Source organism: Ictalurus furcatus, chromosome 14, assembly GCF_023375685.1.
Source record: "Ictalurus furcatus strain D&B chromosome 14, Billie_1.0, whole genome shotgun sequence".
NCBI lineage: Eukaryota > Metazoa > Chordata > Actinopteri > Siluriformes > Ictaluridae > Ictalurus > Ictalurus furcatus.
The window spans coordinates 23,572,656-23,595,752 of NC_071268.1; the positions used below are offsets into that span (position 1 = coordinate 23,572,656).

Sequence of the window (23,097 nt, forward strand, 5' to 3'; positions counted from 1 at the left end):
GTTCTCAGACAATAAGCGTTTTATATGCTATTTCTTTTTATTAAATAGTCTTATTGATCACAAGTGAGCAAACACAAATTGCACTTAAATTGCACTTTGTTTAAACAGCTATATGTATTTCTGAATTAAAAGCAAGGCAATCTGGTCCTTTAAAAGACGCCTTTGAAAATAATCATGATAAAGCTACTTGAAATCTTTTCTAAATATCTGAGAGAAAAATGCAGTATAGGTTCTTTGTGACTGTTGTTTCTATGACATTGTTGTCACAGAACACATCCTTAGGGCTGTCTGAAGCTACGTCTCTTGCGAGTATGTCCTTTGTGAGTTTGTGTGTCCTGGACACTGCTTAGACATTTAGTCTGGTCACAGCTGCACGCCTCCACATGGAAGTAGGTGTGGGTTACTGAATGTCCATTCTGGCAGTCCAGACTCACTGTACGGTTACTGGTGCGGCTCGCTTGGCAACAGCTACAAGTTGAAGAGCCCAAATCACTGTACCTGAAACAAACAGACAGACAAACAGATAGATATGAAATACAACAGCATGGTTGAATTGATCTAAAATCATTAGAATTTGTAATGGTTATAATGGGAATTGTATTGGTTTTAATGGAAACTGTAATGGTCCCTGTCGGAGTCTACTGGTAGTTTGTTGTCTTCCATTGGTGGCATGTTATGTCTAGTGGATACCATTAAGGACAAATAATGGTAATGGTTTAATTGGTTTGTAATGGTATTTGTAGTGGAAACCATTAGGATTTCTTTTATGCTTTTTTTCAGCAGGGCCGATTGGTCAGAAGGTGTGTATTAGCTGCATGGCTGGGACAGAGGTTCCCTCTGTAACATGAACGTCAGGTTTATTTTAATGCATTCTTTCTAATATGTTACTGTTTCTATAGCAACAGCTCAGGGACTTGTATGGGACTTGTGTAGTTGATATGGTGAATTTTTTTGTTAGGAGTCACGGGTCTGAGCGTTATGTAACAGCCATAGCGCTTTGTAAAGTTTCCCAGTATGTGGATGTCTTAAAGACAAAAGAGTTTATTCTTTGTGTGTGTGTGTGTGTGTGTGTGTGTGTGTGTTTTTGTAAAATGACAAGCTGACTGACTGGAATGTCTGTTCATAGCGTTTATAGCTGCTATAACATAAGTGTTAACAGGAACTAAATCGTCTCATGGATGCGCCACTATATATGACATATATAACTATATATAACTATAAACTGTCAAAATGCACAACATGTTCAATAATAAATTAAAATTGTAATCACTGGCAAATATCTCTGGTATAAGTGGAACAACACTTTTTCAGATGTGCTGTTATAGAAAAATGTTTCACTTTGTACACCACCTCGACATGTCTTATTTTCCTATAGTGTGATCCGATTCCTTATATATAGATACATTACAAGTATATATGTGTACTGTACTTGCGTGTGTATGTGTGTGTGTGTGTGAGAAAGAGAGAGAGAGAGAGAGAGAGAGAGAGAGAGAGAGAGAGCGAAAGCATATACTCACTTGCTATAGCTGTTACAGTGTCCCTGACAGTGTGTTTGTTCCACCTTGACCTTTGACCAGCAGTTGTTGTGAATGATGTGATCAAAAGTGGTCTGAACTTTACATCCAGTGTCCTTCGGCACACCTGAAAACGCACACACACACACACACACACACACACACAATACCATAATTTTCTTGAACCACTGTAGCTGATGAATTATTGGGTGTTGTCCAGTAATTGTATAGTGCTACTCACATTCTTTGCAGCAACGGTTAGCAGAAAGCAGCACAGTACCCTGCAGATAAAGATCACACCAGAACATTTGTGTTGTTGTATGATCGTAAAACCAATTAACCATAAGCAGTCCTTATACAAAAACATATTTAACTTCCCAATTTTCTTTTCCTAATCTGTACTATAAATTCCAACAATGACCATTATGATACAACAATGTTCTATAATAGACAGTAAAAGTCCTTATTATTATTACTAACCTCAAACCGGTTATATTACATATGGAATTTGTGAGAATTTATGAGAAACATTACATGCTCATTCTCAGGACAAATCCATGCACAAATGAACATATATTGTAGTATTTGGTCATTTTTATATAATGTGTTCATTTTATTCAAGCAAGCACATAATCTCTTCGACAATCCAGTACTTAAAGTTAGTAGTCTTGTGTGTGTGAGACCCTTACAGGCTGGCAATCGCTGAGGTTGAATGGTGGGCAGTGGATATTGTACTTAGTAACCAGATATTCTCCATTAGTCTTTGTGCAGGTGAACGTTTCACAGGGACTGTGTAATGGAGTCCATTCTTTTCCACTCTGCACACAGACCAGTACACATGAAATCTCACAGAGTACTCCTCGACAAAAGCAAAACTTAGAAGTCACATTTGTACTCGTTTTAGAGTATCGCTTTTACAGACCTAACAAACAGCCATAAATTGTACACTTGCACTTACACTTTCAGAATGTTTGCATATGATTTATTTCCTACACCTCAATAGTTCTCTGAACATTACCTCCAAGACGTGTGTTGTGCCGTTGTAGTTAAGGACACATTTGATCTGTACGCATTTTCCACAGCATTCAGCAGTGTTTGATTCCACATACTTATATCCCTGAGAGAGAGAAACATTCATCAGTTTGTGACAGTTACACTGTTTGAGCATTGATTGTTTTGTTTTTTTGTTACAGGTCGAATATGAATGTAATATGACATATTTGGCATTCACTTATATTTCTTTTTTCCCCGCGCAGACAAATTGGGAAATTGCATAATAGCAAACAAAAACAAATTGAGTACAAATGACCAATCTATAACTAGACAGTACTCTCTTTCTCAGTATAGGATAAAACCATCTTTTTGCTCTCTCAAGAAAAAGTGTTTCCTTCAGTCAGGAAGTTTGACAAATAGGAATATTTGATGAAGAAGTTACTGAACTCATGTAAAATATGAATCAGTTGATGCATTACTACATATGAGACGTTAGTAATTAATAGAATTAACAGACACAATGATTAATGATTAATTAATAGATTAATTATGATTCATTAATAGAATTAATAGACACATAATGCTGTGTCTAACAGAAATAGCTCAATATTAGACTTGCCAAATTGATTGCCATCACAGAAATGAGGCATTAATCGATATAAATACAATGCCCTGGAACGCACACAGATTTGAGTGAACCCCATTAAACTGCATGAAAAGACACAACGTGAGTTTGAGTTTTACAAAGTGTTTTAGGCAGATGATTTTTTTGCAGTTGCACTGATGGTCATGGTAATATTAAGAATTTATAACACTGTGACTTATTTCTCGCACATGATCATGAAAATATGGGCCATACTGTATGGGATGGAATACAACATTTACATCTATTCATTCTGCAGTTTCTTCTACACTGAGTGACCTTCTATAGAGGCAGGATACAATCCAAGCAACTGAGTGTTAAGGCACTTGCCCAAGGACCCCTCAGTGGTTTGCTACAGGTCTTAAGATTCAAACTCAGAACCTTATGATCGTTATCTCTGAGCATTAAACCCCCTGAATTAGCATTGTCCGCAATGCCTCCTTGTATATCGTACTCCTTTCATTGCTGACCAGGCATAAATTCCCAAAACAGATATTGTTCTGCAGCTCATTAAAGTTATAACATGTACACGTAGAGTTTATCAATGAAGTAACACATTTGTTCAAATTGGTATATGGACTGTGGGAGAAAGTTAACCAAAACTTACTGGTTTACACTTCTCATTGCACATCACTAGGCCACAGCGGACCTTACGCAGTTGTGTATTCGGATCCAAATCATGGGTGCAGCTACAATTCTGGCAGTCAACCACAGGGATTGAAGTACCAGGCTGGAATGGAGAGTTTTAATATGTAATTATTCATAGAGGACATGGTTGTTATAGCTACAATACATGCAACACATAGTTTGTGTGTGACTTTTTAGCAATGCTGTAATCTTTCTCAGTTACCTCGTACTCCAGTCCTTTATGTACACAGACATTCTTTGGCTCTGCGAGAACAAACCATGTAATTGTAAATAGATATTACAAAAAACATTTATGATATTATGGTGTGAGATGCTGAATGATATTCATATTTGTCATTAGTGTTAATACCGCATGTGAATTCAGGGCAGCATTTCCCTTCAGGCACTTTGGCTACAGGAGCGAAGCCGATTGTACACCAATTCTTTACACTGGGACAGGTGCTGCTCTCACAGCCTGAAATAAGTGCAAGAAAGTCATGGAGTAATGTAAGACACGGATTTACACTATACCATGTTGCTGGTTTCAGTGAATGACAGCAGTAGAATTCACCAAAACAAGAAGAACTAACCCTTACATTATGACTCATGTCTACGTACAAACACTACATAATGAATTTCATTCTCCAAAAGCATGTAAGATTTCTGTGTTTGATAGAACAAACAATAATACAACAGAAGAATCGCAAGCAAACATTAAGCAACAACAACAACAACAAAAATAATGACGCTATCTTACGGCAGGTAAGAATAGTGCAACAGGCATCTGACGGATCTGTCGCATTGACCACAATAAATCCTGGCTCGCTGCAAGTCACTTGGTTGTTTGAACACTGCCTTGGTTTACACTTGATGGATGCAGATGCCTTATCACAGACACAATCCTGGCAACCATACTGGAACTTTTCTCCAAACTGCCATTTAAAATCACAGACAACGTTAATGTATTATTTGGTTCTACAGATGTACAGTGGATAGTACACTATCCTAAATCTTATATGTCCATATCTTCTTGAGGTCATCCATTCATCCAGGCAGAATTACCCATATATATTAATTCTAGTAGTTGTCATGGCCTTCATGCCTTGCTTGGCTAATGACCTGGGCTAACAAGGAGAACACATTTTGATGATAGACACCAAGAGTACCAATAGGCCAGTTGATGATGACGACATAACAAGTAGGATAATATGTAAAAAAAATATATATAATGCATGGTAAAGTATCAATCAGTGTTACTGAATAGTTGTTACAAATGGAAAGGGTTGTGGCTTTAACTAACTTCCTAAGCAAGAAGGACCTGAACTTACCTCTCGTCCTTGACCAGAGGGGTCCAAGCATCCTACAAAGACAGAGAGATATCAAACATTGGGGCAGATATTACTATATTACTACTACTACTGCTACTACTACTACTACTACTACTACTTAATTGACCATGGCATAACTTCACAATTAATTTAACATATTTACAGTCCAGATGGTAGAACTGTGATATTTGTTTTATCCTTGAACGTGACCTTTAGGCAGCATGCTGTGTCTGGATTGTATTATTATGCTGTTTATCCAATAGAAATAATCATTTCAGTTAAAGAAATATATCAATTATTCGTTTAAAAAGGTTTTTCCAAGTTACAAAATTGATTATCAGATGTGGCCACCATAATACCAAGCTATTTGAGAAGGTTGTACAGACAAAGCCCTTCCTCTGTGAAACCCACAAAATGAATATTAACTGAACTTGAAACTACAATTACAGTTTTATCTTAAGGTCAGATGAGACCAAAATCTAAATATTTGGTCATAAACAGCATCCGAATGAAAAATGGACACTGCATACATGGAACAGCAGCCAAACCCACTGTACAATACAGTGTAGCCTCCGCCAGGAAATTTAGACTTGGTTGTAAATGGATTTTTTTTAACAAAATAACTAAACCTACTGAAACCTGTGCTCTCATGAAAATTATCTGCCTTCTCTGAAGGTGAATCTATACTTATCTCATGCGATCAGGTTATAGAGACAGACTAATTACTTACCACATTTGTCAACACACACGTCTGACTCCTTACTGAAGAGCCGCGTGCCATCAGGACAGAAACAACCCTCAGTAGTCATGTTCAGAATATTGTCTCCAGGCCTTTTAATAAAAATAATTAAAGACACTTAACCTTCAGAAATTACATCATTATCTGAATGCATCCTAATAGTTGTGCTCCCATTGACATTAGGAATATAAATGCAGACTGAATTCACATATCAGCCACCTTTATCACAAGTCCTTAGTGACATACACAGCCACTTCAGGTACAATGAGTTAGATGATATATGTATATTGGTTAGTACTGTATATTGTGGTAAAACACACATTTATTAGTGATTAGTAATGAAAAATGAATTAGATATAAATGCACACGTGTCTTTGCAGGTTGGAGGGTCAGGAGGTCCACAGGCTTGGTACACTTTGTCTGCTGGACAATCGGGAGCTGAGGAATTAACATTCAACATAACATCTTGTTATGGACAAACAAGCTCCTCGAGCGCATCAATACATTATCTTACAATACAAATTTTATACTTGTTATTTTTTCACTTGCATTTTGTGTTCTGTCACTATGTTTTCATGAGATTGGGCTGATGCATGTTCATAAAATGGCCTGCTGCATATGGTCAGTTGGCTTACCGCATAGATCAGTGTGGTTCCTCCAGTTTATGCAGATACCATACTCTGAGCAAACTCTTGCATAGGTCCAAAGACTGGTGCAGACTACAGCTGGGTTGGTCATATGACAACTGTCAAACTGGCAGCCAGTTAAGAAGTTTTCAGGGGAGACGTGGGGATGACACTCGCTAAACACTCTGGAAGAAAGTGAGTCAAACTTGTAAAAAAGTTGCATATGCTGTGTGAAAGACTGCAGTTCTGCTGCTAACAAAATGAGCAGTAGGATATATCAATTGATAACGATCCTGGATTTGTCCAATGCCAGGTATTAGACTCTTGTGGTAAGTTGTAAACAGGTATCAATGCAAACAGAATTGAATTGATCAGAAATTAGATGATTTTCACCTCTTACTTAGTTGTACTTAGTTTACAAAGAAAAAAGTGTGTTCATTTTTTAAAGTGAAACCTAGCAAAGTGAACAATGGATATAATACTCACTCGCTCTTCATAAGCTCACACACTGTGTTGATTGGACATGGCTTTACTGGCCTCTCTGTTGGTGGTTGTTTGCATTCTGTGTTTATGTTCAGGTCTTTAGCTTGCCAGTAGTCTGCCATTACTGCACAGCTATCTACAAGTTTTCCACCTGGTAGCATGCAGTCATCTTCCTTGATGTTGTTGCAGGTACCTGAGAGAATTAAAAGTACAAGATTTAGACATTGCCATAATGCATATATTGTGCAATTATGTAATAATTTGACATGATGTTTAACAACATAATAAAATAATCATGAATGGCTATTAATGCCAGGCTTAATGTAAATAGATAAGTATATATCTCTTGATATAAGTTTTTCATTTAGTTAAACTTTTTAAACATTTTATTATAAAATAGTTGCAATTATATTTCCATACCACAGTGTCCTTGAGTGTTGTTCCCAAAATGCTGGAATGGCAGTTCAACACTGAAACCAGTGACTCCAAACATCACAACAACCCCCAGACGTGGAATCCTTAGGATTAAGTTCAACCCTGAGGTCACCACGGTCACACCATTTCTAGTAAATGGTAATGTCAGAGCAGACTGCTCTAATAAAGCCTGCATTGATAAAAGTAGGACAAATGAACCACAATTAAGCAGTTACCTTGCTTAGCATAACCAATTCAATTCCAAACTCCAGAAAATAATTTCCTTATTCTTGACTGTAAGAAAATCAATAATATACTTTTGTGTAGATGTTCTGGTGTTAAATCTCACCTCCAGCTTGGCAGCTCCTATAAGGTCGTGGTTTTTCAGTGTGATCATTAGATTGTTGTAGGACACAATGATAGATCTCGGGCAGGACACAGACTCTTCGGGGTCACAATTGACATTATCAATGTAAATTGTCAAGTGGTGTTTAGGCCTGATTTCTTCCATTAAAACATACGTGCATGCTCCTTGATGACTATAGAACAGTCCATCAAATGTTATATAGTGAGGATCACCCCAGCCTTCACAAAAGCCTGAAATAGAGAAAGTGATTTTATTGCTTGTATTTCCTGCAGTATATTTAAATTTCAAATAGTACATTTTCATTTATTTGATAAAAAAAAAATTATTGGACGCAAGGGGTTTGACACTGGCCTTATTTAGTCAACATTCAGATAATGATCTAAATTTGGAAGCAAAGTGTATGAATAAATTTGAAATATTTCACTAATATGTGTATTATTCATGTGTTTGGACTTTAGATGGGTGCATGCAATTCACTCACAGTCACAAGCACGTTCTTTACAGCAGTAGTACTCATCATACACCTCCACAGGTTTTTTGCCATTTGAACAAGTGATGTTTTCAAGAGGTTTACATTCATATGGGATAATCTCAATCGTATTGTTTTCAATGCACCTGGCCATTGTGCAGTTACAGATCGTAAATGTCTCGTTTTCCTATCATCAGAAAATATAGCATATTTTAACAGTGGTCTATGCATCATCAAACAACATATTAGTTTAGTTACATTGATATGTAAATATTCACAAAATATTATAAATGTAACTGGCATTCTCAGTTGAATGAATGTTTAATTTTCATTTAGTCTAAATTAAAAATAAAATAAAAAAAATTAAAAAAAATATACTTTCCATCCAGACCTTTGTAAAATCTAATGATCTCAAAATACATTACTACAGTTGTTATTATTTAACTTTTTCTGAGTTATTTTACAACCTTTGGTTTGTTTTTTTTTACCCAAATATCCAGTGCCATTACAGTTGGTTAAAGATACAAACCAAGTCTAACACTTCTATTGTTGAAATGTCTGGCAAGTTTTCTTCTTTTTGAGTGTGAGGGTACAAATTGTACTTGCCATTTTAATCTGACCTTTAAACACCATTAAAAACATACTGCCAAATTCAGCCAAATAGGCTCAGTTACTGTATGTAATTAAAAACATTCAAGGAAATAAATCTGTGAGAGGTATCCAATCAGTGTGAATTAAAAAGGCTTTATCATGCACTACATTATTTACAGTATGTGTGCCACTGTGTTATACTTACAGTTACTCCCCATTCTTCGCAAATTTTCCCTGGAAGTTTTGTTGTTGTCACTGGAGGTTTTGTTGTTGGCGTCACTGGAGGTTTTGTTGTTGGGCATACTCCTGTTGTGTTGTGTATTACACAACTATCATTACAGATCATGGTCAAACATATACCTGAGCCAATGTGCTTATTTTCAAATATCGTTGCACCTATAAAAATAAAGATTAAAAGAGAAAAAGAGGTAAATGTCATAAAATAATCATGTAAGGCTCATTTTAAAAAAGAAAACAAAATTGATTAATACAAACATTGCTTTACATGATAAACTACATTCTGATACTTTACAAGCTTTTGAACGGTAGAAATAAATAGTAAAAATCTCCAACCTGGTCTATAATGTGTTCCATTTATTATGCAGAAACACTCTGTGGTTGGGGTAAGGACAACTGATGTTGTAGTTGATCCAGATGTAACTACTGGAGTAGTTGTTGGTTTGGTAGTTGTTCCAGTGGTAGATGTTGACCCAGTTTGAATTGTTGTGCTTCCTTCAGTTGTTGTACTTGATACCTGAGTTGTAGTTGTTGACCCCACTGCAGTAGTTGTTGGTTGGGTAGTTGTTCCAGTGGTAGATGTTGGCTCAATTTTAGTTGTTGTGCTACTTTCAGTTGTTGTACTTGATACAGGAGTTGTAGTTGTTGGCACCACTGTAGTAGTTGTTGGTTGGGTATTTGTTCCAGTGGTAGATGTTGGCCCAATTTTAGTTGTTGTGCTACTTTCAGTTGTTGTACTTGATAAAGGAGTTGTAGTTGTTGGCCCCACTGTAATAGTTGTTGGTTGGGTAGTTGTTCCAGTGGTAGATGTTGACGAAATTTTAGTTGTTGTGCTACTTTCAATTGTTGTACTTGATACAGGAGTTGTAGTTGTTGACCCCACTGCAGTAGTTGTTGGTTGGGTAGTTGTTCCAGTGGTAGATGTTGGCCCAGTTTGAATTGTTGTGCTACCTTCAGTTGTTGTACTTGTTGGCCCCACTGTAGTAGTTGTTGGTTGGGTAGTTGTTCCAGTGGTAGATGTTGACCCAGTTTGAATTGTTGTCCTTCCTTCAGTTGTTGTACTTGATTTTGGAGTTGTAGTTGTTCGCCCCACTGTAGTAGTTGTTGGTTGGGTAGTTGTTCCAGTGGTAGATGTTGGCCCAGTTTTAGTTGTTGTGCTACTTTCAGTTATTGTACTTGATACAGGAGTTGTAGTTGTTGGCACCACTGGAGTAGTTGTTGGTACCACTGGAGTAGTTGTTGGTTGGGTAGTTGTTTTAGCAGTTGTTGATTCAGTTGTACTTTCAGTGATTTGAGGGGTACTAATTACACTAGACGTTGTCCCTGTAATAATTACTGTTGTTGTCTGAGATGTGCTTGATTCAGTTGTAACTACTGGAGTAGTTGTTGGTTTGGTAGTTGTTCCAGTGGTAGATGTTGACCCAGTTTGAATTGTTGTGCTTCCTTCAGTTGTTGTACTTGATACCTGAGTTGTAGTTGTTGACCCCACTGCAGTAGTTGTTGGTTGGGTAGTTGTTCCAGTGGTAGATGTTGGCTCAATTTTAGTTGTTGTGCTACTTTCAGTTGTTGTACTTGATACAGGAGTTGTAGTTGTTGGCACCACTGTAGTAGTTGTTGGTTGGGTAGTTGTTCCAGTGGTAGATGTTGGCTCAATTTTAGTTGTTGTGCTACTTTCAGTTGTTGTACTTGATACAGGAGTTGTAGTTGTTGGCACCACTGTAGTTGTTGTTGGTTGGGTAGTTGTTCCAGTGGTAGATGTTGGCTCAATTTTAGTTGTTGTGCTACTTTCAGTTGTTGTACTTGATAAAGGAGTTGTAGGTGTTGACCCCACTGCAGTAGTTGTTGGTTGGGTAGTTGTTCCAGTGGTAGATGTTGGCCCAGTTTGAATTGTTGTGCTACCTTCAGTTGTTGTACTTGTTGGCCCCACTGTAGTAGTTGTTGGTTGGGTAGTTGTTCCAGTGGTAGATGTTGTCCCAGTTTTAGTTGTTGTGCTACTTTCAGCTGTTGTACTTGATAAAGGAGTTGTAGTTGTTGGCACCACTGTAGTAGTTGTTGGTTGGGTAGTTGTTCCAGTGGTAGATGTTGGCCCAGTTTTAGTTGTTGTGCTACTTTCAGTTATTGAACTTGATACAGGAGTTGTAGTTCTTGGCACCACTGGAGTAGTTGTTGGTACCACTGGAGTAGTTGTTGGTTGGGTAGTTGTTTTAGCAGTTGTTGATTCAGTTGTAGTTTCAACGATTTGAGGGGTACTATTTACACTAGACGTTGTCCCTGTAATAATTACTATTGTTGTCTGAGATGTGCTTGATTCAGTTGTAACTACTGGAGTAGTTGTTGGTTTGGTAGTTGTTCCACTGGTAGGTATTGACTCAGTTTGAATTGTTGTGTTTCCTTCAGTTGTTGTACTTAATACATGAGTTGTAGTTGTTGGCACCACTGTAGTAGTTGTTGGTTGGGTAGTTGTTCCAGTGGGAGATGTTGTCCCAGTTTTAGTTGTTGTGCTACTTTCAGCTGTTGTACTTGATAAAGGAGTTGTAGTTGTTGGCCCCACTGGAGTAGTTGTTGGTTGGGTAGTTGTTTTAGCAGTTGTTGATTCAGTTGTACTTTCAGTGATTTGAGGGGTACTAATTACACTAGACGTTGTCCCTGTAATAATTACTGTTGTTGTCTGAGATATGCTTGATTCAGTTGAACCTACTGGAGTAGTTGTTGGTTTGGTAGTTGTTCCACTGGTAGATGTTGACTCAGTTTGAATTGTTGTGCTACTTTCAGCTGTTGTACTTGATAAAGGAGTTGTAGTTGTTGGCACCACTGTAGTAGTTGTTGGTTGGGTAGTTGTTCCAGTGGGAGATGTTGTCCCAGTTTTAGTTGTTGTGCTACTTTCAGCTGTTGTACTTGATAAAGGAGTTGTAGTTGTTGGCCCCACTGGAGTAGTTGTTGGTTGGGTAGTTGTTTTAGCAGTTGTTGATTCAGTTGTACTTTCAGTGATTTGAGGGGTACTAATTACACTAGACGTTGTCCCTGTAATAATTACTGTTGTTGTCTGAGATATGCTTGATTCAGTTGAACCTACTGGAGTAGTTGTTGGTTTGGTAGTTGTTCCACTGGTAGATGTTGACTCAGTTTGAATTGTTGTGCTACTTTCAGCTGTTGTACTTGATAAAGGAGTTGTAGTTGTTGGCACCACTGTAGTAGTTGTTGGTTGGGTAGTTGTTCCAGTGGGAGATGTTGTCCCAGTTTTAGTTGTTGTGCTACTTTCAGCTGTTGTACTTGATAAAGGAGTTGTAGTTGTTGGCCCCACTGGAGTAGTTGTTGGTTGGGTAGTTGTTTTAGCAGTTGTTGATTCAGTTGTACTTTCAGTGATTTGAGGGGTACTAATTACACTAGACGTTGTCCCTGTAATAATTACTGTTGTTGTCTGAGATATGCTTGATTCAGTTGAACCTACTGGAGTAGTTGTTGGTTTGGTAGTTGTTCCACTGGTAGATGTTGACTCAGTTTGAATTGTTGTGCTACTTTCAGCTGTTGTACTTGATAAAGGAGTTGTAGTTGTTGGCACCACTGTAGTAGTTGTTGGTTGGGTAGTTGTTCCAGTGGTAGATGTTGGCCCAGTTTTAGTTGTTGTGCTACTTTCAGTTATTGTACTTGATACAGGAGTTGTAGTTGTTGGCCCCACTGTTGTTGGTGTTGTTGTTGGTGTAGAAATACATTCACAACAGAGTACTCTAATTTCATAATCAAAACATTTGTATGGCCTTGCTGTCTGTTTCCCCTTTTCACATTTTAAACCAAATGAAACATCACACTGAACAACCTGACCTGTTTCTTGTACAAATTCTTCCAGAGACATATCAGGCCTTTGTAAACATCTACACTGTATGTCTTCTGGATGTTCACATATTTCCTTTCCACTCTTAGTGATATTTTCATATGTCTCAAAATCATTTCCCCCTCCTGTTTTTGGGTTATCCACGTTAATCCAGCCAGACCAATCACATTTAGGAGTGCATGGTGTAGTGACTGTAATTGTTGTCTCCACTGGAGTAGTTGTTGGTTGGGTAGTCGTTCCAGTGGTAGGTGCTGACTCAGTTTGAAATGTTGTGTTTCCTTCAGTTGTTGTACTTAATACATGAGTTGTAGTTGTTGGCACCACTGGAGTAGTTGTTGGTACCACTGGAGTAGTTGTTGGTTGGGTAGTTGTTTTAGCAGTTGTTGATTCAGTTGTACTTTCAGTGATTTGAGGGGTACTAATTACACTAGACGTTGTCCCTGTAATAATTACTGTTGTTGTCTGAGATGTGCTTGATTCAGTTGTAACTACTGGAGTAGCTGTTGGTTTGGTAGTTGTTCCACTGGTAGGTATTGACTCAGTTTGAATTGTTGTGTTTCCTTCAGTTGTTGTACTTAATACATGAGTTGTAGTTGTTGGCACCACTGTAGTAGTTGTTGGTTGGGTAGTTGTTCCAGTGGGAGATGTTGTCCCAGTTTTAGTTGTTGTGCTACTTTCAGCTGTTGTACTTGATACAGGAGTTGTAGTTGTTGGCACCACTGGAGTAGTTGTTGGTGCCACTGGAGTAGTTGTTGGCTGGGTAGTTGTTTTAGCAGTTGTTGATTCAGTTGTACTTTCAGTGATTTGAGGGGTACTAATTACACTAGACGTTGTCCCTGTAATAATTACTGTTGTTGTCTGAGATGTGCTTGATTCAGTTGTAACTACTGGAGTAGCTGTTGGTTTGGTAGTTGTTCCACTGGTAGGTATTGACTCAGTTTGAATTGTTGTGTTTCCTTCAGTTGTTGTACTTAATACATGAGTTGTAGTTGTTGGCACCACTGTAGTAGTTGTTGGTTGGGTAGTTGTTCCAGTGGGAGATGTTGTCCCAGTTTTAGTTGTTGTGCTACTTTCAGCTGTTGTACTTGATACAGGAGTTGTAGTTGTTGGCACCACTGGAGTAGTTGTTGGTGCCACTGGAGTAGTTGTTGGCTGGGTAGTTGTTTTAGCAGTTGTTGATTCAGTTGTACTTTCAGTGATTTGAGGGGTACTAATTACACTAGACGTTGTCCCTGTAATAATTACTGTTGTTGTCTGAGATGTGCTTGATTCAGTTGTAACTACTGGAGTAGCTGTTGGTTTGGTAGTTGTTCCACTGGTAGGTATTGACTCAGTTTGAATTGTTGTGTTTCCTTCAGTTGTTGTACTTAATACATGAGTTGTAGTTGTTGGCACCACTGTAGTAGTTGTTGGTTGGGTAGTTGTTCCAGTGGGAGATGTTGTCCCAGTTTTAGTTGTTGTGCTACTTTCAGCTGTTGTACTTGATACAGGAGTTGTAGTTGTTGGCACCACTGGAGTAGTTGTTGGTGCCACTGGAGTAGTTGTTGGCTGGGTAGTTGTTTTAGCAGTTGTTGATTCAGTTGTACTTTCAGTGATTTGAGGGGTACTAATTACACTAGACGTTGTCCCTGTAATAATTACTGTTGTTGTCTGAGATGTGCTTGATTCAGTTGTAACTACTGGAGTAGTTGTTGGTTTGGTAGTTGTTCCACTGGTAGGTGTTGGCCCAGTTTTAGTTGTTGTGCTACTTTCAGTTATTGTACTTGATACAGGAGTTGTAGTTGTTGGCCCCACTGTTGTTGGTGTTGTTGTTGGTGTAGAAATACATTCACAACAGAGTACTCTAATTTCATAATCAAAACATTTGTATGGCCTTGCTGTCTGTTTCCCCTTTTCACATTTTAAACCAAATGAAACATCACACTGAACAACCTGACCTGTTTCTTGTACAAATTCTTCCAGAGACATATCAGGCCTTTGTAAACATCTACACTGTATGTCTTCTGGATGTTCACATATTTCCTTTCCACTCTTAGTGATATTTTCATATGTCTCAAAATCATTTCCCCCTCCTGTTTTTGGGTTATCCACGTTAATCCAGCCAGACCAATCACATTTAGGAGTGCATGGTGTAGTGACTGTAGTTGTTGTCTCCACTGGAGTAGTTGTTGGTTGGGTACTTGTTTCAATGCTAGGTGTTAAAGTTGAAGTTTGCGTTGATGTAGAGGTTTCTGTATGGGTTGTGGTTGATATATGGGTAGTGTGTGTAGTAGTAGAGGGCCCTGTTGTGCTCTGGGTGGTGCTTTCGGTTGTCGTTGATGGTAGTGGTGTGGGGCAGGGATAGCTGCCATTGATAACAGTGCTATTTTTGCATATAGCATAGTAACATGTTCCCATGTTGTCCGTTACATTGTATATGACATCAGACTCATTATATTGTGTTCCATTGTAACTGCAGCACCCTTTAAGAGACAAAGTGCATTTATTAAGTATTATCACTGATGATATAAGAGTAAACTTAATAAACTAATTTTATATTCATTAAGTTAGGGCATTGAATAACTATGTGTGTCCTATTTTCTTGGGTGCACCCGATACTTTTGCATGCAGCATTTCAAGAAATTTTTCATGACTTTGGTGCATGCATTAGTTACTCTACAAAACTCAGATTGCACCAGAATGAGACAATTGGTACAACAAAATAGAAATTACATTCTGTAATGAAATAATAGAAACCTACAGACAATATCTAAAGTTAGCTGTTAGATATCAGTTCTGAGAGCTTTGAGATGCATGTTGACTCAGTTATTTAGTATGCTAATTGTAAGTGACTTAAAGTAGCATAAATCAAGCAGTGGTGACTCAGGAGGAAGTAGGAGTCATATCATGGCTGACACTATGCTCTGGCCCTAGCTCTCTAACAAGCTAGGATATGTGGGGAAAAAAATATAATTTCACTGTAGTGAACATATTCATTTCTTTCAATAGAAAATAAAATTTTATTTACCAAAAAAATTATTTTTTTTTTAAATGGAGGACTCAGAGCGAAATATTCCAAAAAGCAGCCGGTAAGAGTCCAGTGTAGGTGTGAACTCCTTTAAAAAGCATCTCAGGGAAATTAATCAAGAAAGCGGTCGAGAAAATGCAAAGAGTACATTTCTGGAAATTCTAGACAAAAAGGGGGTCCACATTGAAGATGCTAAAATATTAAATTACTTAGATTTATTTTGGATTTTTATCACAACATAATTCCCATACATCCCATCTACATTATTCCAAAGTTTTGATGACTTTATTATTATTCTAAAATGTGGAAAAATAAAATAAAAATAAAGAATGTGTGTGTCTAAACTTTTGACCAGTAGTGTATATTTTATTATATGTGCTTACCAGTTATGGGAACATATATTTCCTTTCCATTATCATCACAGTAACTGGAAAAAAATTACAAGGATATACAATTTATATAGATTCAGTCATAGATGAATTTTTATACAGTGTTAAATGTATATATAGAAGTTAAATGTATATATAGAAGCAGTGCTTGATCATACCGTGAATAGCATGGTATTTCAGATGGTATTTGCTCCCAAGGATGATAATACTTTCCATTGATGATGCATCCATCACATATATCAATACAAATCTTATTCTTCTCATCAAAGTAAGGCTTGTCCTCAGGACATTTGGGATAACATCCTATATAAAAGAACAACTTTCAGCATAGTGTATACTGCTTTCTCCTTGCTTAATACAAACTATTTTGCTCATAATCGTGCCATTTGTGTGATATGGCCTTGATCTTTTTGAGTCAGGTTAGAGCAGGGGAAAAACACAAGTATGCAGGAGCTTAGGATTTACGTTGGAATTGGTACAGAGCATTACTGTTTTAAAAGCAAATCATACAGACAGAGTACAGCTAATCAATCAGGATTGTATCTCGACTCACCCTCCATGTTAGTTAAAGGGTTGGTGCAGCTGCCGTCAGGGTTTTCGCAGGTTTTGTAGCATGTGTGACAGGCACTGTAGTGCCATACGCATTCATTATAGTGATTGTAGTAGTCACAGTACACAGCTTTTTGGGGGAAAGTTACACACACAAATCAGTTTAGCATCCCAATAAGGATTTTGTAAAGCTTAATCTGTGTAAAACTTAACTATGTTGTGTAGTGCCATGGATTTATGGTATACCTCTCTTGATTCTGATTGACACGTTTATAAAATATAACTGTCTCAGTTATATTCCATTGTGTGATATACAGTAATCGAGTGTTTTCGGTTTATGTTTAGGACTATGTTTCGAAACACTGCAAAGTATTATTTCTTTATCTCTATCGTTATTCTTTTCTTTAATGTTTTTTCTTTTTTTTTAAATTATGTGCGGAGTAAATACATTTTGTATTAAAGTAAATACAATTGTATGAACACTACTTAAAATGTACCTTTCAGTATATGGTATTCAATCACTAATAGCAGTCAATTATAAATATGACATCCATTACTGGATACCTAGGCATTGGATATTATAGAAGAGAGGAGGCTTACGACAGATCTGTGGGGTTCTCCAGTCCACACAGACTCCTGCTCCATTACAGGCATGTGCATAAGCTGCCACAGCAGTGCAGAAACACTCGCAGTCCCCACCAGTGTCACATGCACATGAGTCTTTTACACAGCTTTCAAAATAGGGGGTCAACTCCACCTGCACATACATATATTCAAAGAAATGTCTACATGATATCTATGTCTCCACAACTTGTCCCATTTAAAATGATGTGATTTAAATAATGGCTTTGCAAAGATAAGCTTCGCTTGACTGTACCTTACTGTGGCACTCTTTGAAAGTGTCAGATTTAATGATGCTGCATTGCATTTCTGCCCAAGTGTGGCGGTTAGGCGTTTTCAAACATGTATCAAAGTCTGGTTTAGCATCTGGGCACTCGCTTCGTACTTTCCAGCTGTTTGCAAACTCTAGAACATCGGAAACATGCAAGCCTTGAGTGGTGAAGTCATCCATGCCATTTCCATTGTAGTTTCCGCACAATCCGCAAACCTCTCCCTGGAAAGCAATTAGGTATACCCAGCCTTATAAATGGTGATAAGAATAACATGGGTTGATACGTGATATGTGAATTAAAAGCAAACAATTCAGTTTGGTTCAGTATTTTTGACTCACCATATGCTGGGGTTGAAGAATGATGTGGACTGTCATTTTCTTGTCCCACAACACTGTTAGGCCAATGTCAGTCTGTATGACCAGGTAAAGACCCACATTTTTCACATTGAAATTACCAGTTGTAGCCCCATAATCTGTAATTTCACCATCTCTCAACTCCAGCTTTGTTTCCTGTTGAGATGGACAACAAAACAAAGCATAGTGTAAGTACAGCACATATTACACTGTTCAGTCTTGTATTATTTTTATTAATTTCTTCTCTTTTTTTCATTTCTTCTTCAGTATTTTTTCCTTCTATTTCAAAGAAATACTGTAAAGCAAAGATGCCTTCAGAAATGATCAAATTAAACATTTCTGCATAGTACTTAATACTATGGGGGGGGGGGGGGTTAAGCATCTTGCAGAATTTTTTTACATTATGTTTTTTGTCTGAAAAGTGTTTTTAAAATATATATATCTTGCTTTCTTTACTTACATACAAACATCCATCTGCAACATTGAATTGTATTGCGCAATGGGCAATAATGCACAGATCATAAAATTAACATTTAGAGGAAAATGTGTATTAAAAACATGGGTGCCTAAGACTTTTGCACAGTACTGTATAAACTATAATTGATTAATAAGATGTTCTTACGCCCAATGCAATTCGAACAGCTTTGGAACAAGTGGTCCCTGTTGTCCCACATGGTACGTTCTCTGTGATCACATGAAATGTCCCCGTCTTATTTCCACACTTGTCCTTTAAAGCAGTGGAAATGAGTATTATTAGAAAACAAAAGAGTCCATATGGTTTCCATATGACATCAGGGTATTCATGCATGCTGAATAGATTAAATGGCTATGACACAGTAGGGATATTCCCCTATGATTAGCATTTCTAATCAATGTATCAGACTGTTAACAAAATACTGAAAGTAGTAAAAGAAATTTGGCAAACAAAGTGAAACAATAGATACCTGGACAGCTATGTAACTGCAGTCTCCACTAAAACTAAATCTTGTCTTATCGAAAGTGTTGTAATGTCCACTGCCATAGATGGCACAAGTTCCAGAGCATTTATCCTTGTTACAATCCCACTTGCCATATGTACATGTGCTAGGAAATTATGAAACAGACAATTTAGATTGATTATTATTGTCATAATAATTCATCACTAACCATTACTGAAACATTTAGTACAATTGACAAAATGTTACAATTTACAATAATACAAATAAAAGTACTATAAAGCAGACTCATGCTGGGGTTGTACATTTACACAATACAGACATTTGCTGTAGCTTATTTGCACTCGTTTTAATATTGAAATAGTATACCCAACATTTTAACACCTGGAGAATAATGCATTACAAACGTACCATTTGTTACACCCGTTTATGATTTCATAACCTGAAGGATAAAAGTGATTGTCATGTTTGCAAGGGCACTGATGCTCCATAACGCAGTGACCACGACCATCATCAAGCAGGCCTTCAGGACACTGACATCCTGACTCACATTCTGCGAGATACTGAAATGAGACACAAAATCAAAAGATAAAACCACACTTTTAAGAAAAAGAACATGTGTAAGTGATTCTCCAGATTTTAGTCAGCTGACAGCGGTTAATTGTTTGTGTTATATGTGCAGTGTTATGTGAATAGAATTGCTACCATCTCAATAAAATCATGAAATGTTTGAAAAGTAAAGTAAATAGTGTGCAAGCTAAGCATACTTAAGTGCATAAATAGTATATTCAAGTATGTAAAGAATTTTTCACTGGGTTAGTCCAACTCAAGTGGTCCAATAACTATAAAGTTGGTTGCTAGGAGGTTTTTAAATGTTCTTTTTTTGTTGTTTTTTTGAGTGATTACCGCATGTATTTGGCACCAGCTGTTTTTTATTTTTGTTTTTTATTTTATTTATTTTTTAAATTGTTTTTTCTGGGGAAAAGCCTACTTTATTCATGCATTTTGAGAAATTAGCAGATATAATATAAGCATAGAAATAAGAAAAACGAACAGTATTGTACAGTAATTGTGTTTATGATTGACAAACAATCGCTTATACTTGTCAATGAGGTCTAAAATGTTAATACATTTGATATTGATAACAGTGAGGTTTAGCTCCAACCTCCAAACTTACCTGCCTGTAATATTCTACTAATCTTGAAGGCCTTGGTTAGCTTGTTCAGGTGTGTTTGATTAGGGTTGGAGATAAACTCTGCATGACAGTGAACCTCGAGGGCCAGATTGGAAGAATCCCTTAACCCTCAGTTATATAAATTAGATAATTGTACATAGCTCTGGATAAGGGTGTCTACTAAATGCCATAAATATTGGTACAGGTGTACAGTTAGTATGCATGAATAGATTTGATCCAAAATATGGAATTACAGTGTTCAGTTGGGTGTTTTACAAATGAACAGTGTCATAAACAGAGCTGTGGTGTTGTTTCTCCTGTGATAAAAGCAGTAAGTGACTACAGATTGGAAGTCATCGGTAGGATACTCACACAATCAACATTCTTTTGTGCACATGTTTGTGCACACTCTAACCCATGCTGATCTGGCCCTGCTGTACTGCAGTTAAAGAAGACCTTTGGAGCCTGACATTCTGTGGGATACAGAGAGGTTTAAGAAGTGTGCAAAATTTATATGTACTCGTAAAGCATTTTATTAGCTCTGTTTAAAATTGACGGGGGGAAAAAGAACTCTGTAGGAATGTGTTCATTTCATTTCTGTCAACTTATTGTTGCGTAAAGGTAAATTTACTAACCTTTACTGTGAGGCCTCCAGGACTGGCACTGAAGCTTTCCATTTGTACAAATACTAAGAGAACACATACGTTACAGTGTTAAGTATTTTGCTTTAATTGCAATGTATTTAACACACGTCATGTTTCTGACTGAATGCTAATTACTTACCAGTGCTCGTTGTTGATGTTGATTGACTTGCCAGGTTTAATGTGCGCTCCATTGTAATAGCAGGGGCATTTGTCCATGGGCACACAGACACCATTCTCACTCTCATAGAGCCCCTCTGGACAGGCGCACCCATCCACAGGCACATAGTCAGTGCTGCAGCCCTGACGTTCCAAGCTAAGGGACTCACATGTGTGCTGACATTGCTGAAGCTTGTAGGTGAAAGTCTGGGAATCTGGGCAGCTTTTGGTGTATTTCTCTGTATTTGTAAGAGACACAAGGAAAATAAGGTAAATATTTGCTAACACTGTAAAATACTGATCTATAACTCACACATAGCTACTATTAGCAATTAATAAACGTTATATATACCGTGTGTATACGGTATCTATCTACCTATCTATTGAGCTTTCAATCTAAAACACTAGCGTATAGTAGAATAGGTTCTTGTGTTTCATCTGACATGGTCTGGGCCAAGACTCCCGTGTGTTTCCCCTTCCCCCTGTTTCCCTGTTTTTCCCCTTCCCCGTGTTTCCAGGATCTTCCCTCCCTCTCATTTCTGTTTGTATTTGTACGTGTGTGTCTGGGCATAGCGCTCCACTTCATGCCTCTCCCTGATGTAATCATAGAGCACACCTGTCCTTCATCAGCTCACCAATCAGTGGAGTATATAACCCCAGTTCTCCAGCCACTCACAGCCAGATCGTTCCAGCTTCGAGTGCAGTCCCAACCTCTACTGACACAATTACCCCACTTCTTTCCCACACACTCCTAGAGTACCTCCTAAATAAAACCTGTTAACCTTCACGCCTTGAGTCTGTGTTCTGCTTCTGGGTCCCTTCATTCCTGTGATCATAACACCATTAATCTTTTATGTATATCCATCCATCCATTTCCCGTATCACTTATCCTACACAGGGTCGTGGGGGAGCCTTGAGTCTATCCCAGGGAAATCACGGCACAACAAGGGGGACACCCTGGATGGGGTGCCAACCCATTGCAGGGCATAATCACACACTTCGGACAATTTGAAAATGCCAATCAGCCTACAATGCATGTCTATGGACACAGAGGAAACCCCCGAAGCATTGGGAGGCACACACAGGGCGGAGGTGGGATTAAAACCACTAACCCCGGAGATGCGAGCCAAACGTGCTAACCACTAAGATATACAAGACATGTAATTATTGCCTAGTTCATTACAAACTACCAAACCATTGTGTGATTACTTTCTGAAAAGTATTACTCAGAAAGTAATACATTGTGTATTACTTTCTGAGTAATTACCCAGTATTCATTAGCAGTTAATAGTAGTTTCTTAGGGGTTAATACAGTACTACATTTTGTTCCTGCTTCATCTCTTATTGAACAATATTTGACATATATTTTGTCATGCTAGCACACACTGATAAAAGAGGTTGATTCCTACCACACACTGTGTCTCTCCAGCTTTGCAGGAACACCCCCTTTGCTGCGCATGCCCGAACGTAGGAGGAGAAAACAGCACACAAGCAGTCTTCGCTCTTCTCACAAATGCAGCTTGAGTATTTACACCTCTGTATATGGTCAAAGACAATGTTTTGCACTGAAATGTTTTTTTTAAGGTTGTCCGGTTAATGCAAAGTGTTCCAAAATGCTCAGGTTACCTTGTAGTAGTTTTCAGGGTTAACAGTAGAATGGCATTTGGCAAACACATTTTCCTTCTCCTTCAGTTTGGAGCACCAGTGCTCTGCATAGCTCTCTAAAGATCGTTAAATCTTCATTAGTAATACCACAATCAGGTTCATAAAGGGTTATTTTGTCTATCATTACTGTAACTTAATTTCTGAGAGAAAAGCATGAGAAAAGAATGTTGAAGTTTGAGTAAAGGTCTTCTCACCACTGTCAATGTTGTAGCTGCAGGGGTCATCAAGCCTCTCTGTACGGTCAGGACAGTTGGACTGAGCCTTCCAGGAATTCCCAAATGATGTGGCTGTCCCTTCAACAACACCTTGTGGGCTCGTCAGTTCATCGGACAGCACCAAGTTGAAGTTTCCACACAGACCTGCGCCAAAACACAGCATTGAGAGAAGGGAAGCGTTTACGAGTGCGCAAAATGTTTCAAGACAAGGTTAATTTCCCTCCCAGTGATATCAGCATGTTCAACCTGAAACTGGA

At 37.9% G+C, this 23,097-nt stretch overlaps 2 protein-coding genes across 2 annotated transcripts in view; both read right to left on the reverse strand.

Moving 5' to 3' along the window:
- On the reverse strand, positions 1–9,503 carry LOC128617668 (intestinal mucin-like protein). The gene is made up of 19 exons (XM_053640789.1): positions 9,368–9,503; positions 9,000–9,190; positions 8,216–8,390; positions 7,717–7,964; positions 7,374–7,557; positions 6,957–7,146; positions 6,480–6,655; positions 6,213–6,282; positions 5,836–5,936; positions 5,106–5,137; positions 4,535–4,709; positions 4,148–4,252; positions 4,001–4,041; positions 3,758–3,880; positions 2,533–2,631; positions 2,204–2,332; positions 1,756–1,795; positions 1,518–1,641; positions 1–498 (listed from the first exon to the last, which is right to left on the reverse strand). Exons 2-19 carry the CDS (start codon positions 9,138–9,140, stop codon positions 279–281), a joined length of 2,373 nt encoding a protein of 790 aa, XP_053496764.1. The 5' UTR covers positions 9,141–9,190; positions 9,368–9,503; the 3' UTR covers positions 1–278.
- LOC128617737 (mucin-2-like) overlaps positions 9,143–23,097 on the reverse strand; it is a 19,556-nt gene continuing 5,601 nt past the window's right edge. The window contains exons 13-29 of the mRNA XM_053640915.1: positions 22,820–22,984; positions 22,587–22,681; positions 22,370–22,496; positions 20,944–21,199; positions 20,796–20,848; positions 20,533–20,633; positions 19,398–19,549; positions 18,996–19,134; positions 18,674–18,778; positions 18,037–18,207; positions 17,683–17,919; positions 17,406–17,562; positions 16,810–16,935; positions 16,415–16,559; positions 16,251–16,294; positions 12,333–15,322; positions 9,143–9,190 (exon numbers count right to left, since the gene is read on the reverse strand). Coding sequence (XP_053496890.1) covers positions 9,143–9,190; positions 12,333–15,322; positions 16,251–16,294; positions 16,415–16,559; positions 16,810–16,935; positions 17,406–17,562; positions 17,683–17,919; positions 18,037–18,207; positions 18,674–18,778; positions 18,996–19,134; positions 19,398–19,549; positions 20,533–20,633; positions 20,796–20,848; positions 20,944–21,199; positions 22,370–22,496; positions 22,587–22,681; positions 22,820–22,984 — 5,111 coding nt within the window. The remainder of the gene's footprint in view (positions 9,191–12,332; positions 15,323–16,250; positions 16,295–16,414; positions 16,560–16,809; positions 16,936–17,405; positions 17,563–17,682; positions 17,920–18,036; positions 18,208–18,673; positions 18,779–18,995; positions 19,135–19,397; positions 19,550–20,532; positions 20,634–20,795; positions 20,849–20,943; positions 21,200–22,369; positions 22,497–22,586; positions 22,682–22,819; positions 22,985–23,097) is intronic.

Excerpts from the sequence above, each read along its gene's own strand:
- LOC128617668 (XM_053640789.1), bottom strand. The coding sequence starts at position 9,140 with ATGATCTGTAATGATAGTTGTGTAATACACAACACAACAGGAGTATGC. Across the intron at positions 4,710-5,105 it reads CCTCTGGTCAAGGACGAGAG|TTTGGAGAAAAGTTCCAGTA; the intron begins GTAAGTTCAGGT and ends TTTAAATGGCAG. Across the intron at positions 3,881-4,000 it reads ATAAAGGACTGGAGTACGAG|CCTGGTACTTCAATCCCTGT; the intron begins GTAACTGAGAAA and ends TCTCCATTCCAG.